The sequence below is a fragment of the Trachypithecus francoisi genome, unplaced genomic scaffold (genome assembly GCF_009764315.1).
Source record: "Trachypithecus francoisi isolate TF-2019V2 unplaced genomic scaffold, Tfra_2.0 Contig01440, whole genome shotgun sequence".
NCBI lineage: Eukaryota > Metazoa > Chordata > Mammalia > Primates > Cercopithecidae > Trachypithecus > Trachypithecus francoisi.
The window spans coordinates 30,670,277-30,683,073 of NW_022681431.1; the positions used below are offsets into that span (position 1 = coordinate 30,670,277).

Consider the following 12,797-nt stretch of genomic DNA (forward strand, 5'->3'; position numbering starts at 1 on the left):
TGCCTCAATAAAACAAAAAAAAAACCAAAAATACACACACACACACAGAAAAACATACTATTAAACATTTGGGCTGGGCACGGTGGGTCACACCTGTAATCCCAGCACTTTGGGAGGCCGAGGTGGGTGGATCACGAGGTCAGGAGATCAAGACCATCCTGGCTAACACAGTGAAACCCCGTCTCTACTAAAAATACAAAAAAATTAGCTGGGCGTGGTGGCAGGCACCTGTAGTCCCAGCTACTCAGGAGGCTGAGGCAGGAGAATGGCGTGAACCCAGGGGGCGGAGTTGGAGTGAGCAAAGATCGCGCCACTGCACTCCAGCCTGGGCAACAGAGCAAGATACTGTCTCAGAAGAAAAAAAAAAAATTTTTTTTTAAATAATTTTAAGAGGTTGTATTAATAGAATAGGTAGTTAATACCATATATAGTCAGAATTAATGTATATAAGTATTAAAAACAAAAATCCAGAATCACCTAGCTCAGTGATAGCTAAGGTCACTGGGGGAGGACACTTAACTGCTCGGCTCCCACCCCCCTGACTACATTGGAGGGCTACAGACTTGGCCCTGCCGCGCGGCTGCACTGACACCCAGCAGGCCCCATCCAACGCAGGCTCTGCGCGTGCACCCAAAGCTGAGAGCCGCTTGTGGGACCCCTTGGTTGGTTGCATTGGGCTGTGTCTGGGGCCAAGGCTTCCCAGCGTCTGCTGTCCAGCTTCACATAGGGGTTCATACATGTGGCAAAGGATTGCACCAAAGCTGGTTCCTGCCAACTCGAATGGTACCTGCTCTTTACCAACCTCAAACTAACAACTGACACCAACACCAATCCCCCACACAGCTTCAAAGCATGGTTCCTGAAGAGGTTTCCCTGCTGCTTCTCTGGTTTTGCTGATGATAAAATTGCTAATTGTGCTACTTTGGCTTAGCGCTACTGTGCCAAACTGATCTACGAGAGGCAAACCCTTCAGACCACAGGGAGAGAAAAGCAATCTGAAATACATATTTCAAAAATGAGTGAACACTTTTGCTATCAGGTCCTATTTTTACCATTCATGCTGAGCAGGGCCCGGAACAGAAGTCAAGAAGGGCTACTTGATGGGCTCCTTCTAGGACCACACCAGGCTCCCAGCAGGGTCACATGGGGTCCCAGATGGTGTCAGGACCAACGCCAAAAGGGTGAACCTGAGGTCGGGGCAAGATTTCTCACCCTGTGCTTAGACTTAAGATAATATCACCTGCCCTTTGCACCTTTGCCGTCACACCTGCCTCTACCACTGATGTGGCCTGGGAAATAGCCAGAAAACTCTAAAATCACCTCCCAGTCATGAGAAACTGGCAGGGGAAGCAGGAGAGAAACACATCACCCAGAGGGAGTGGTGGGGAAACAGAGTAACACATCAAGGAGGAGGAAGAAGAGAGAAGGAACTTGGGAAAACAGGGGAAGCTGTTCACAGTAGTGAGAAGGGGAGCAGAATGGGGACAGGATCTTACTGAAGTATTCCAGCAGTTTGGTGATTTAGCAGAGAATCAGACAAGCACAAGGATTTACTTTTAAGGCTTGCATGTGAAAAACGTAAACTGACAGTTACCTGTGTTACACAGCTCCAAACTGTACTAAGTCTATAAAATCCAGTTTTGTGATAAAAAACAATTAAATACAAAGATTCAGCACAGGACAGCACCTGAATCAATGCACACCCAAGGCAAACAGTTTTTCTCCTAAAAAGTCAAGACTGGCTTCTACACAACAACGTTTTTTACTAGAATACTTTCTATTAAATTGTCTTTCTGGTACGGATCTCAAATTGTTTCCAAACAATCATGCCTTCAGCAGGCAGTAAGATACAGCTGTCATTTCCCCCTGCGGGTGGACATAGTGGGGCACAGCCTCAGTGGCTCATGTTCACTCAGCCAAAAGTGGCTGCCAGGAACCAGCGCCGGGAGCTCTGGGTCTCCATTCTTGGCTCTAGCCACTAAATGGCCTTTCATGTCAAGCGCCTTTCATTTGCGGAGCAGCAAAGATACGATGAATAGTGATTTAGCTCTAACCTCAAGCATCTTTACAATTCTATTCCACATTCCCAAAAGATGAGATGAATATTCAAGCCATTTAGGGAGAAGTACATAGAACTTTTTATACAAGCTCAGTCTCCATTGTTATTGCCTTGTTGTACTTCTTGTTTTTCACATCTAACACTCATGACTAAGGATCTATAAACAAATAAAACTTATATGGGACCGATAAGGCTTTAGTCCATATCAGTTTCCTTATACCATGACCCATCATCTCCTCCCTACAACCTTCCTTCTCAGTGACTCAATGCACAGATTCTCTGTCTTCATTATAAATAATCTATGCGTAGCGTAAAAATATCAGCAGTACCTACAGAAGTGTATGATGGACAAATATGAACCTTCCTCATCATCCTCCCCTCTTCAACTTATTTCCCAGGGAGACAGTAAGAACTATTTGGTGTGTATCTTTCCAGGCATTTTCTAGGTAGGCATGGACACCATGTCAAATATTTATTTTTCTCTTTTCCTTTTATTAAACAGAAGCAGAATCCCACTATAAACGATTCTATGCTTTTGTCATATAACAATATACTGTGAATATCTTCTTACAGTAAACATTCACACTCATGTGTGTGCACACACAGAGATTACCTCCTTTGCAGAACTGCTCTAATATCCTGCCTTATAAACTGAGCTTTGTCTTTTGCTCTAGATAGATCAAGATGTTCAAAGCATTAGAGGGGCTACCTATGTAACAGGAATCCTGAAACAACTTAGTTGAGAAAATAAAATTTAAAAAATGTGATTTCCTAATTTGCTCTATAAGTAAAAAAAAAATATGTGTATATATATATACACACACATATATATGATATTAAAAATATATATATATTGCAGATGGTATCAACTTTTTTTGTTTTGTTTTGTTTTTGAGACAGAGTCTTACTCTATTGCCCAGGCTGGAGTACAGTGGTGCCATCTCGGCTCACTGCAACCTCCACCTCCCAGGTTCAAGTGATTCTCCTGCCTCAGCCTCCCAAGTAGCTGGGATTACAGGCACATGCCACTATGCCAAGCTAATTTTTGTATTTTTAGTAGAGATGGGGTTTTGCCATGTTGGCCAACCTGGTCTCGAACTCCTGACCTCAGATGATCCACCCACCTCAGCCTCCCAAAAGTGCTGGGATTACAGGCGTGAGCCACCATGCCCAGCTTGATTTTGGTATCTATGGAGGTCCTAGGGCCAATCTCCGAGGAGAGGGAGGGACAATGACTGTGTGAAGCACTGATGATGTACTGGGCCCTGTGCCAGGTGCCCTGCCTCCATTATCTCAGGGTTATAGTGTCCCTTGATCGGAGGTGCCACTCCTGGCCTTACTTTATAATTAGGAATAAGACTTAGGGAGGGGAGGGATGTCACATTCCTGACAGAACAGTCACCCAACTACAGAGCCTAACGCTAACTTTATGACTAGGAATACTGCTTGTGCTTCGAGGGAATAATGAACTTCAAGATCCGTATACATACTTTTTTTTTTTTGAGACAGGGCCTCACTCTGTCTTCTGGCTTGAGTGCAGGGCCACGATCATAGTTCATGACAGCCTTTACTCCCTTATACAGATTTTACAATTTTTATTATTATTCTTGTTATTTTTGTAGAGATGGGGTCTTGCTATGTTGCCAAGGCTGGTCTTGAACACCTGGCCTCAAGTGATGCTCCCTCCTCAGCCTTCTTAAGTGCTGGAATTACAGGTGTTAACCACCATGACCAGCCCAGATTTTTTATACTCCTAATTAAGAAGGTGGCTGCTTCTTCACACTAACTAGTATATTAAATATATACAAAAATAGCTGGGCATGGTGACACACGCCTATAATCCCAGCACTTTGGGAGGCCGAGATGGGCGGATCACCTGAGGTTAGGGGTTTGAGACTAGCTTGGCCAACATGGTGAAACCCCGTCTCTACTAAAAACACAAAAATTAGCCAGGTGCGGTGGCGTGCATCTATAGTCCCAGCTACTTGGGAGGCTGAGGCAGGAGAATCCCTGAACCCAGGAGACAGAGTTTGCAGTGAGCTGAGCTCGCACCACTGCACTCCAGCCTGGGACACAGAGCAAGACTCTAAAAAAAGTAATAATAATTTTATATATATATATATATATAGAGAGAGAGAGAGAGAGAGAGAGAGAGAAGGGGGTGGAGAGAGAGAGAGAGAACGCGAGCGAGCGAAGAGACAGCACGTGCCAGGTTCCCAAATATACCAGAAGACATTTTAAAGAGAGTTAAGAGAAGAGAAAGAATTTGTTAAGATCGGGTGCGGTGGCTCACAGCTGTAATCTCAGCACTTTGGGAGGCCGAGGCGGGCGGATCATGAGGTCAGGAGTTTGAGACCATCCTGGCTAACACGGTGAAACCCCATCCCTACTAAAAATACAAAAAATTAGCCAGGCGTGGTGGCGGGTGCCTGTAGTCCCAGCTACTCGGGAGGCTGAGGCATGAGAATGGCATGAACCCGGGAGGCAGAGCTTGTAGTGAGCCAAGATTGCACCACTGCACTCCATCCTGGGTGACAGAGCGACACTCTGTCCCCCCCAAAAAAAGAATTTGTTAAGGTTGATGCAATTTTTATTGTCATTAAGTGCAACATTACATACCAGGTATTATACGTGGTGTTTTAAACTACCTCCCGTATCTGTATAATGTCACATCTAAGACCCCAGGGCTCAGGACTGGAGGTGTGGTTCAAATTCTGGTTCTGCATCCTACTAGTTACAGGACCTTGGGCACTCAGCATTGCCTTGCCTCAGTTTCCCACCTGTAAAATGAGGTTATTTGTATTGCCAATCACCAAGAGTAGTTGGGAGGACTAAAAGGATTAATCCACATAAGGCTCAGTTCAATACACTTACATTATTTATTTCTCACAACAACCCTATGAAGTATTTATATTAGTATTTATATTATTTTTAGAGTCTCATTCATCATACAGTTTAATTTTCCCTAAGATAATTTACTCTCCCAGTAAGATGATATTTTTAGCGAATGTGCCAACTGCAGCCAAAAGATGGGGAAAAGAAGAGATGAAAAAAAAAGGCCATGTATAGAAAAAGTCAGACTTTTATTAAAAATCATAATTGTCTTCTTCTGACAGTTGGAAGAAACAGGAAGCAAGAAGAATAGAGGGTGGAAAAAATAAAACACAGAAATGAAAAAACCCCATCCATATCAATGCCAATTCCCATGTTCAGGACTTGGCACCACTGAAGGCGTCCTCAGCTTTCACTGGCTCAGTCTCTTAAGTCAACAACCTGGGAGGTGTCTGGTGATTGCAGGAGGCTTTGCTTTCTGTTCAGCTAATTTGAGCTCTAAGAGCCCATATAAAATAAGAACAAGGGGCCAGGCACGGTGGCTCACGTCTGTAATCCTGCTTTGAGGGGCCGAGGCAGGCGGATCATGAGGTCAGGAGTTGGAGACCAGCCTGGCCAATGTAGTAAAATCCCATCTACTAAAAATGCAAAAGATTAGCCAGTTGCGGTGGCAGGTGCCTGTAATCCCAGCTACTCGGGAGGCTGAAGCAAGATAATCGCTTGAACCCGGGAGGCAAAGGTTGCAGTGAGCTGAGATTGCGCCATTGCACTCCAGCCTGGGCAACAGTGCAAGAGTTCATCTCAAAAAAAAAAAAAACAAAAAAAACAAGGACTAAGATATCTCCCCCTATAGAGTTCACTTCCAAACCAGCGCTCCAGGCCTTCTAAGTGCCTGGCACTATGAGATGTTTGAGGGATTCACACGCTAGGTGGTGCACTTAACTCCATGGCTCCATGGTTTGGAACTGGGTTTTTCTCTGTCACTCACTTAAAAAAAATTGTTTTGTTTTGTTTTGTTTTTGAGATGGAGTCTTGCTTTGTCAACGAGGCTGGAGTGCAGTGGCGGGATCTCGGCTCACTGCAATCTCCAACTCCCAGGTTCAAGTGATTCTCCTGCCTCAGCCTCCCAGGTAGCGGGGACTACAGGCGCCCGCCACCATGCCCAGCCAATTTTTGTATTTTTACTAGAGACGGGGTTTCACCATGTTGGCCACACTGCTTTAGAAATCTTGACCTGGTTCAAGTGGTCCACCTTTCTCAGCCTCCCAAACAGTGGGGATTACAGGCACGAGTCACTGCGCCCAGCCTCCTCACTTACAAGTTGATGGGTGCAGCACACGAACATGGCACAAGTATACATATGTAACAAACCTGCACGTTGTGCACATGTACCCTAGAACTTGAAGTACAATAAAAAAAATTTTTTTTTAAATTTATCCTGGGGCCCACACTTCAAAAAGCTGTGACACATTTCTCAGTCCACAAATTATCAAACCTAAAGGGGCAGCAGGTTGCTGTTACCTATGACCGGGATTTCACCTTCCTCCTGCTCTCCTCATCCCTCCAACCTTTGCTTCCTGCTTTCCTAGAACCTAAAGCAGCTCTGGCGCTCCCCCTTCCCTCATCCTCAAATCAGCCAAAGTCTGGAAGCCCCACAGAGAGTATTTAAACCCTTTTTTTTGAGACAGAGTCTCGCTCTGTCACCCAGGCTGGAGTACAGTGGTGCAATCTTGGCTCACTGCAATCTCCGCCTCCCAGGTTCAAGCAATTCTCCTGCCTCAGGCTCCCAAGTAGCTGGGACTACAAGTGCGTACCATCACGCCCAGCTAGTTTTTGTATTTTTAGTAGGGATGGGGTTTCACCATGTTGGCCAGGATGGTCTTGATCTCTTGACCTTGTGATCCACACACCTCGGCCTCCCAAAGTGTTGAGATTACAGGCGTGGCCACTATGCCCAGCTGAGTATTTAAGCCTTTACAACCAATGTTCTGAATGCTGCACAGATGCCACAGTGAAAGGTTATATAATGTTAGAATCATTTAGAAATAATTTATTTGCAGTACTGAAACATACAAAATATAATTAGATACGTGTAATAAAATCTGAGGAACATTACATTGAGAAGTCCTAGTTTGAGAAAGTAATAAGGATTTCCACTATTTTGGAAGAGGCTACTTTTCAATTATGATAAGACATGTCAGTTAGCAGATATTTCATCTTTAAAACACAGAGAGGGAGGCTTTTCTGTCAAATATGGCCAATAACCGAATCTTCATCCATAAAGGACATTAACAAGATGAAAACTAGCACAAACTAACCCATCTATTGTCACCACAGATCCCACAATCTGGCTGTAGGAGGCGCATCTCACAAATAGAAGAGGAATATTCTCTAGCAAACATGTACAGAAATATTTAACAGAATGCTAGCAGCTCATCAGTGCTGAAATGGGTGCAAATAAGAATACCATACATAAGTTTATTCCTTTTCCTATTCAAGGTCTAAAAGAAAAGAACTAGGCCAGGTGCAGTATGGCTCACACCTGTAATCCCAGCACTTTGGGAAGCTGAGGCAGGAGGATTACTTGAGGCCAGGAGTTCGATGCCAGCCTGGGCAATATAGAGTCCCCATCTCTACAAAAAATACAAAATTAGCTGGGTGTGGTGGTGCACACCTGTGGTCCCGGCTACTCAGGGAGCTGAGGTGGGAGGATTGCTTCGGCCCATGAGGTCGAAGCTGCCGTGGGCTATGACTGCACCACTGCACTCCAGCCTGAACAATACAGAAAAAAAAAAAAATCCGGGCACAGTGGCTCACGTTTGAAATCCCAGCACTTTGGGAGGCCAAGGTGGGTGGATCACGAGGTCAGGAGATCGAGACCATCCTGGCTAACATGGTGAAACCCCGTCTCTACTAAAAATACAAAAAATTGGTGGCGGGCGCCTATAATCCCAGCTGCTTGGGAGGCTGAGGCAGGAGAATGGTGTGAACCTGGGAGGCGAAGGTTGCAGTGAGCCGAGATCGCGCCACTGCACTCCAGCCTGGGTGACAGAGCGAGACTCCATCTCAAAATAAATAAATAAAAATAAATAAATAAATAATTTTTAACCCCCTCCACAAAAACCCTCTGAACCTTTATACAAAAAACAAAAGCGGCTGGGTGCAGTGGCTCACGCCTGTAATCCCAGCATTTTGGGAGGTCAAGGCGGGCAGATCACAAGGTCAGGAGTTCGAGACCAGCCTGGCCAACATTGTGAAACCCTGTCTCTACTAAAAATACAAAAATTAGCCAGGTGTGGTGGTGGGCGCCTGTAATCCCAGCTACTCAGGAGGCTGAGGCAGGAGAATTGCTTGAACCTGGGAGGCGGAGGTTGCAGTTTGCCGAGATCGCGCCAATGCACTCCAGCCTGGGTGACAGAGCGAGACTCCGTCTCGAAAACAAACAAACAAACATAAACAACAACAACAAAACCCATGAGAATGACAAGAAAAGGAGTAATTCAGCAAAGAAAAGCATCATTGGCTTTGGTATCTAAAAAAACAAAGCATGGCTTCTAGTCTCTGGAGTAACTGGTCTGATATTTCCAGGGGACTGTGCTCTGTGCTGTGGATGGCTTTAGAGCTCCACTGGGCATTGCTGTTGTGTGGACTGTCCCACTCACTGGGTGCCAGGCGTGGCCCCAGGTGCTCCATACCCTCTCCTGACCCTGGCACAACCCTGCAGGCATGTGGGATTAGATCAGGTTCTGAGGCTCAGAGTGGCTGAGTAAGCTGTGGGGGCAACACAGCTGTGTAAACGGCAGAGTGGGGATTTAATTTTTTTTCTAACTTGAAAGTCTGCTGCCTTTGTACTCTACATATCTCTTGGGTATTTAACTAAGACAAGTAAATGCATTTACCACTCTTTTTACTATTCTATAATGACCATGAGTAATGCATTTTACTATCAGCCAACACCTCCAGCATCTATTCCATAATGACCATGAGTTTTTTTTTTTTTTACTGTCAGCCAACAATGCCAGCACCAAATAAACTGATACTGTTAGAATACAATGCACTTTGCCTCTGAAGTGTGCTTCCAACGACCCTTACCTGGCGCTCCTGTGTACATGATGGAAAAGACATTGATTGCTATGGTAGCAGCATAGAATACTGGGAGTGCCCGGAGACCGTTGGGAACAGGGTCTTCCTGTGGGACAAGGAGACAGAACGGGAGGTCAGGATCCCAGCAGCACTTGGAGCCAACACAGACAAAATGATACAAAACACCGTTACAAGAAACTCTTCCCAAACCCGTGTGGCCAAAAGGATGGGCGTTGTTACTGCCTATGATCTGCTCCACTTCTACAGAAATGGCATTGGCTGGGGCCATCTCTCCCACACAAATGCAATGTCAAAGAGCCCACTGTTGTGGCCAGTAGACACATTAAAGCACTGGAATCACATGAGCTGATGTCACACTTGGAAACAGAAAAGAACTGTTGGGTCAAGCCGGTTCTGGAGGACCAAAGCCCAGAGTTCAGCATCTCCTTCCTCAAAACCCGTTGCGCTCACTACAGCCAAATCCAGGTTTGGCCCTAACTGGCTACACTCAACAAATAATTTGAGATTCCAACCTCCAAGCATCCTCTAAGAGAGTCAGATTACTTCATGAGATTTTACAATACTCTATTACACAACGCATCTTAGCTATGTTACCATGTGCTTTGGATTTCCGAATCTTTTCACAAGGTATAGTATTTAACCTTCAACTATTAGAAGTTAAAAAGAACTGCGGTTCCTTGTCAAATAACTTATTTGCCATTTGACATTTATTTACTACTTTAGGCTTCTGCTACAACATTCCCTAAATCTAGTAAGTTCCACAAGAATGGTACTGTGCATGTTTTCAGTTAAATAACATTTAAGAGAATATGAGACATTTAGAGTTTTTAGCAGATCTACAGAGAATTTTGAAGTAAAAATATGGGCCAGGAACTCCCATCAATGTAGCACTGGCACACAGATGTGGCTCAAATAATTCAAAAAGGGACTAACTTTTAATAACCACGAAGGCCACATTTACATGAACATGCTACCTGCCATGATAAAAGGAAAATTAGGTCTAAAAATTGATGAGAGCTGCAGAAGTATGGATAAGCATCTCAAAGACTGCTACTGCCAAATGCAAACATACCTGGAAGTCAAGTATGTTTGCAGAACAGCACAGCCCATCAAGGAGCTGTTCTGGAATGTCTCAAGGAGCCAAGAGCACTTGTCAAGAGGCTCAAGTTGAATGCAGTGAGGCATGATGCAGCAAGAGCAGGGCAGAATGAGACTCAAGTGTGGGAGTGTCACACCAGACCAGGCAGGGGAGGCAGCCATGTGGCAAACACCAAGATTAATGAGCTGGAGCCTGGCATGAGTGACACAGCCAGTTATGATCATCTGTGACATATCACGTGAAAAGAACCCAGGAGGAACTGAAAACAAAATGCTGGGAGGCTCAATTCCTGTGGCCTCTGGTTTCCACAGCATTGTTTTCTTAGGGACAACAGTTGCTAAAGACAGATTCCCAACCAATAACTTCTGCAGGTGGACAACCCCGAGTCTGTGTTTTCAATTAAATCACTGTATGTTTTCTCAAATTTTTTTTTTTTTTTCCTCTTGAGACACAGTCTCACTCTGTCACCCAGACTGGAGTGCAGTGGTGCGATCTTGGCTCACTGCAACCTCTGCCTCCAGCATTCAAGCGATTCTCATGTCTTTGCCTCCCAAGTAGCTGGGACTACAGGCATGAGCCACCACTCCGGGCTAACTTTTTGTATTTTTTAGTAGAGATGGGGTTTCGCTATATTTGCCAGGCTGGTCTCGAACTCCTGACCTCAAGCGATCCACCGCGCCTGGCCTAAAATAACTTATTCTCGAAACTCATTGACAGACTTCTTGTTTGACCTGTCTCCTTTCTTCCCCCTACTTCCTTTCTCTCTCTCCCTCCCTCCTTTCCACCTATCCATCCCTCCATCATCTGCCACTCATCCAAGCATGTTATTCCCTCCTCCTAAATATTTACCACGTGCTGTAAGTGCTAAGCACAGTACTATGCCCTGGAATACAGAAGTGGCCAGGACGGTCATGGTTTCTGCTCTCAGAGATCTTACAGTCAAATAGTGAACAGGCAACTAAGCAAGAAATGAAGCACCATATGATATGCTAAGTGCCGTGATGGGAAGGTGGACTGTGGCCAGAGCTCAAAAGAGATGGGACCAAGCGAATCTGGGGGAGGGGAGGAGAGGAGCAGCTTCCTGGGAAGTGACACCTAAGGGCTGAGTAGGGCTTGCCAGGTGAGCACGGATTCCAGAGACAGGAGGGGAGGCGTGAAGGCTGGCAGGCTACAGAGGGGTGTGCCTTTAAGATGTGAATATGAGTGTGCCTGGTCCCAGGAGAAGCAAGCGTGAGAAACGGTGAGGGCAAGTTTGTGCTCTCTGAGAGAATGGACCCTTCAATAGACGGCCAAGCAAGGCTGCGAGAAAAGGGCTGCGCTAGCTTCCAAGCAAGGTACAGCCTGGAGGGTATGTCCCTGCCTGCAAAGAAAGAGTGCACTCGATGGTTATCAAACACTGCAGCAACCTTGTGACTACCAAACAAAAAAAGATAGCCACATTTGTGTCTAGAACACTGATCTCAGTAAGCATTAATTTTTTTTAGACAAGATGTACCCAATAGGTGTATTTCCTTCTTTTTATCCTTTCCTCAAATTGAGTCAGTGTTTCAGTCTTGCTCTATCCATTAAAAAAAAAAAAGGAAAACATCTTCACATTTGGGTAAGGAAATTCTCCAGCTGTTTTTTAATGACAGTTTCAAAATCTTACCACTATCTCATTCTATTCTGCTTAACATTCAGAAAATAATTACCTTTCCTTTTTGAGGTCTCAGCACAATTTCTGGGAGTGTTGATTAATGAATTAAAGTACAGAGCCAAGAAACACTATTTACAGTGCTTGTTTCTGGGGGAATCTCTGGGTAATTTGCCTTGGCTCGTTCTGGCTATTTATAATAACATCCGATGCTAACTGCAGGGTGTTGTTCCTTAACAATGTATGAATACAATTATTCCTCTCACCCCTCTCATTATTAATTTCTACCGAGCAGAGCCAAAATTAGTTCCTAAGATTTAATTCAACGTAGCAGCCCCACTTACCTTTTTTAAGATGAAAATTCTGATGAGTACAAACAGCAGGCCAGACATGAAACCAGACAACAGTGGAGATATAAACCAAGAAGCAACTGAATAATTAAAAAAAAAATCTAATGAATGTTCAAATTCATCCACAGTTATGGTCCTATTCATAGAACACAATGATAAACAAAATGTATTATATACAATCATAAATATTTCCAGAATTATTTACCTTTAATTCAGAACCTAATGAGCCCTGTGACTTGGCAGAGCTGACCTTCACGCATTTATGGCCACACTCAGACACCAATACACAGTCACACACCACTGACCACACTGCCAGTGCAGGGTCAAGAAACCCCTGCCCCGAGTTCGGGCCTCAGAAGACAGCATCCTGAGTCCTGCCTCCCATGGAGTCTTTCTGCCTGCCCTTCTTATCAGCACATATGGAGACTCGGTCACTGTTCCAACAGTAAGGGTTATTTAAAAGCTGGGTCAGCTTCTATTTCCTTTGCCAAGGCCAGCCGGGTACTTTCATTCCTGCCATCTAACTGCTGGAACTCTGAAACTTTTAGCCTCTAGCCAAGTAGTTCCCGCCTCTGGCTGCACAGTGGAACCATCTGTGGCATTTTCAAAAACTAGTTTGGCTCTGGCTGGACCCCCAGAATTCTGATTTAGAAGGCTGGGAATGGGGTATGGGCATTGGCATTTTTAAATCGCTTCCTAGGTCATTCTAAAGTGCAGCCA

General features: G+C 44.8%; 1 protein-coding gene across 8 annotated transcripts in view; it reads right to left on the reverse strand.

Moving 5' to 3' along the window:
• SLC20A2 (solute carrier family 20 member 2) overlaps window positions 1-12,797 on the reverse strand; it is a 132,325-nt gene that overhangs the window by 39,742 nt on the left and 79,786 nt on the right. For all 8 annotated transcript variants that reach the window (XM_033232442.1, XM_033232434.1, XM_033232452.1 and 5 more), the window contains 2 exons: window positions 12,072-12,157; window positions 8,984-9,080 (listed from right to left, as the gene is read on the reverse strand). In XM_033232442.1, coding sequence (XP_033088333.1) covers window positions 8,984-9,080; window positions 12,072-12,157 — 183 coding nt within the window. The remainder of the gene's footprint in view (window positions 1-8,983; window positions 9,081-12,071; window positions 12,158-12,797) is intronic.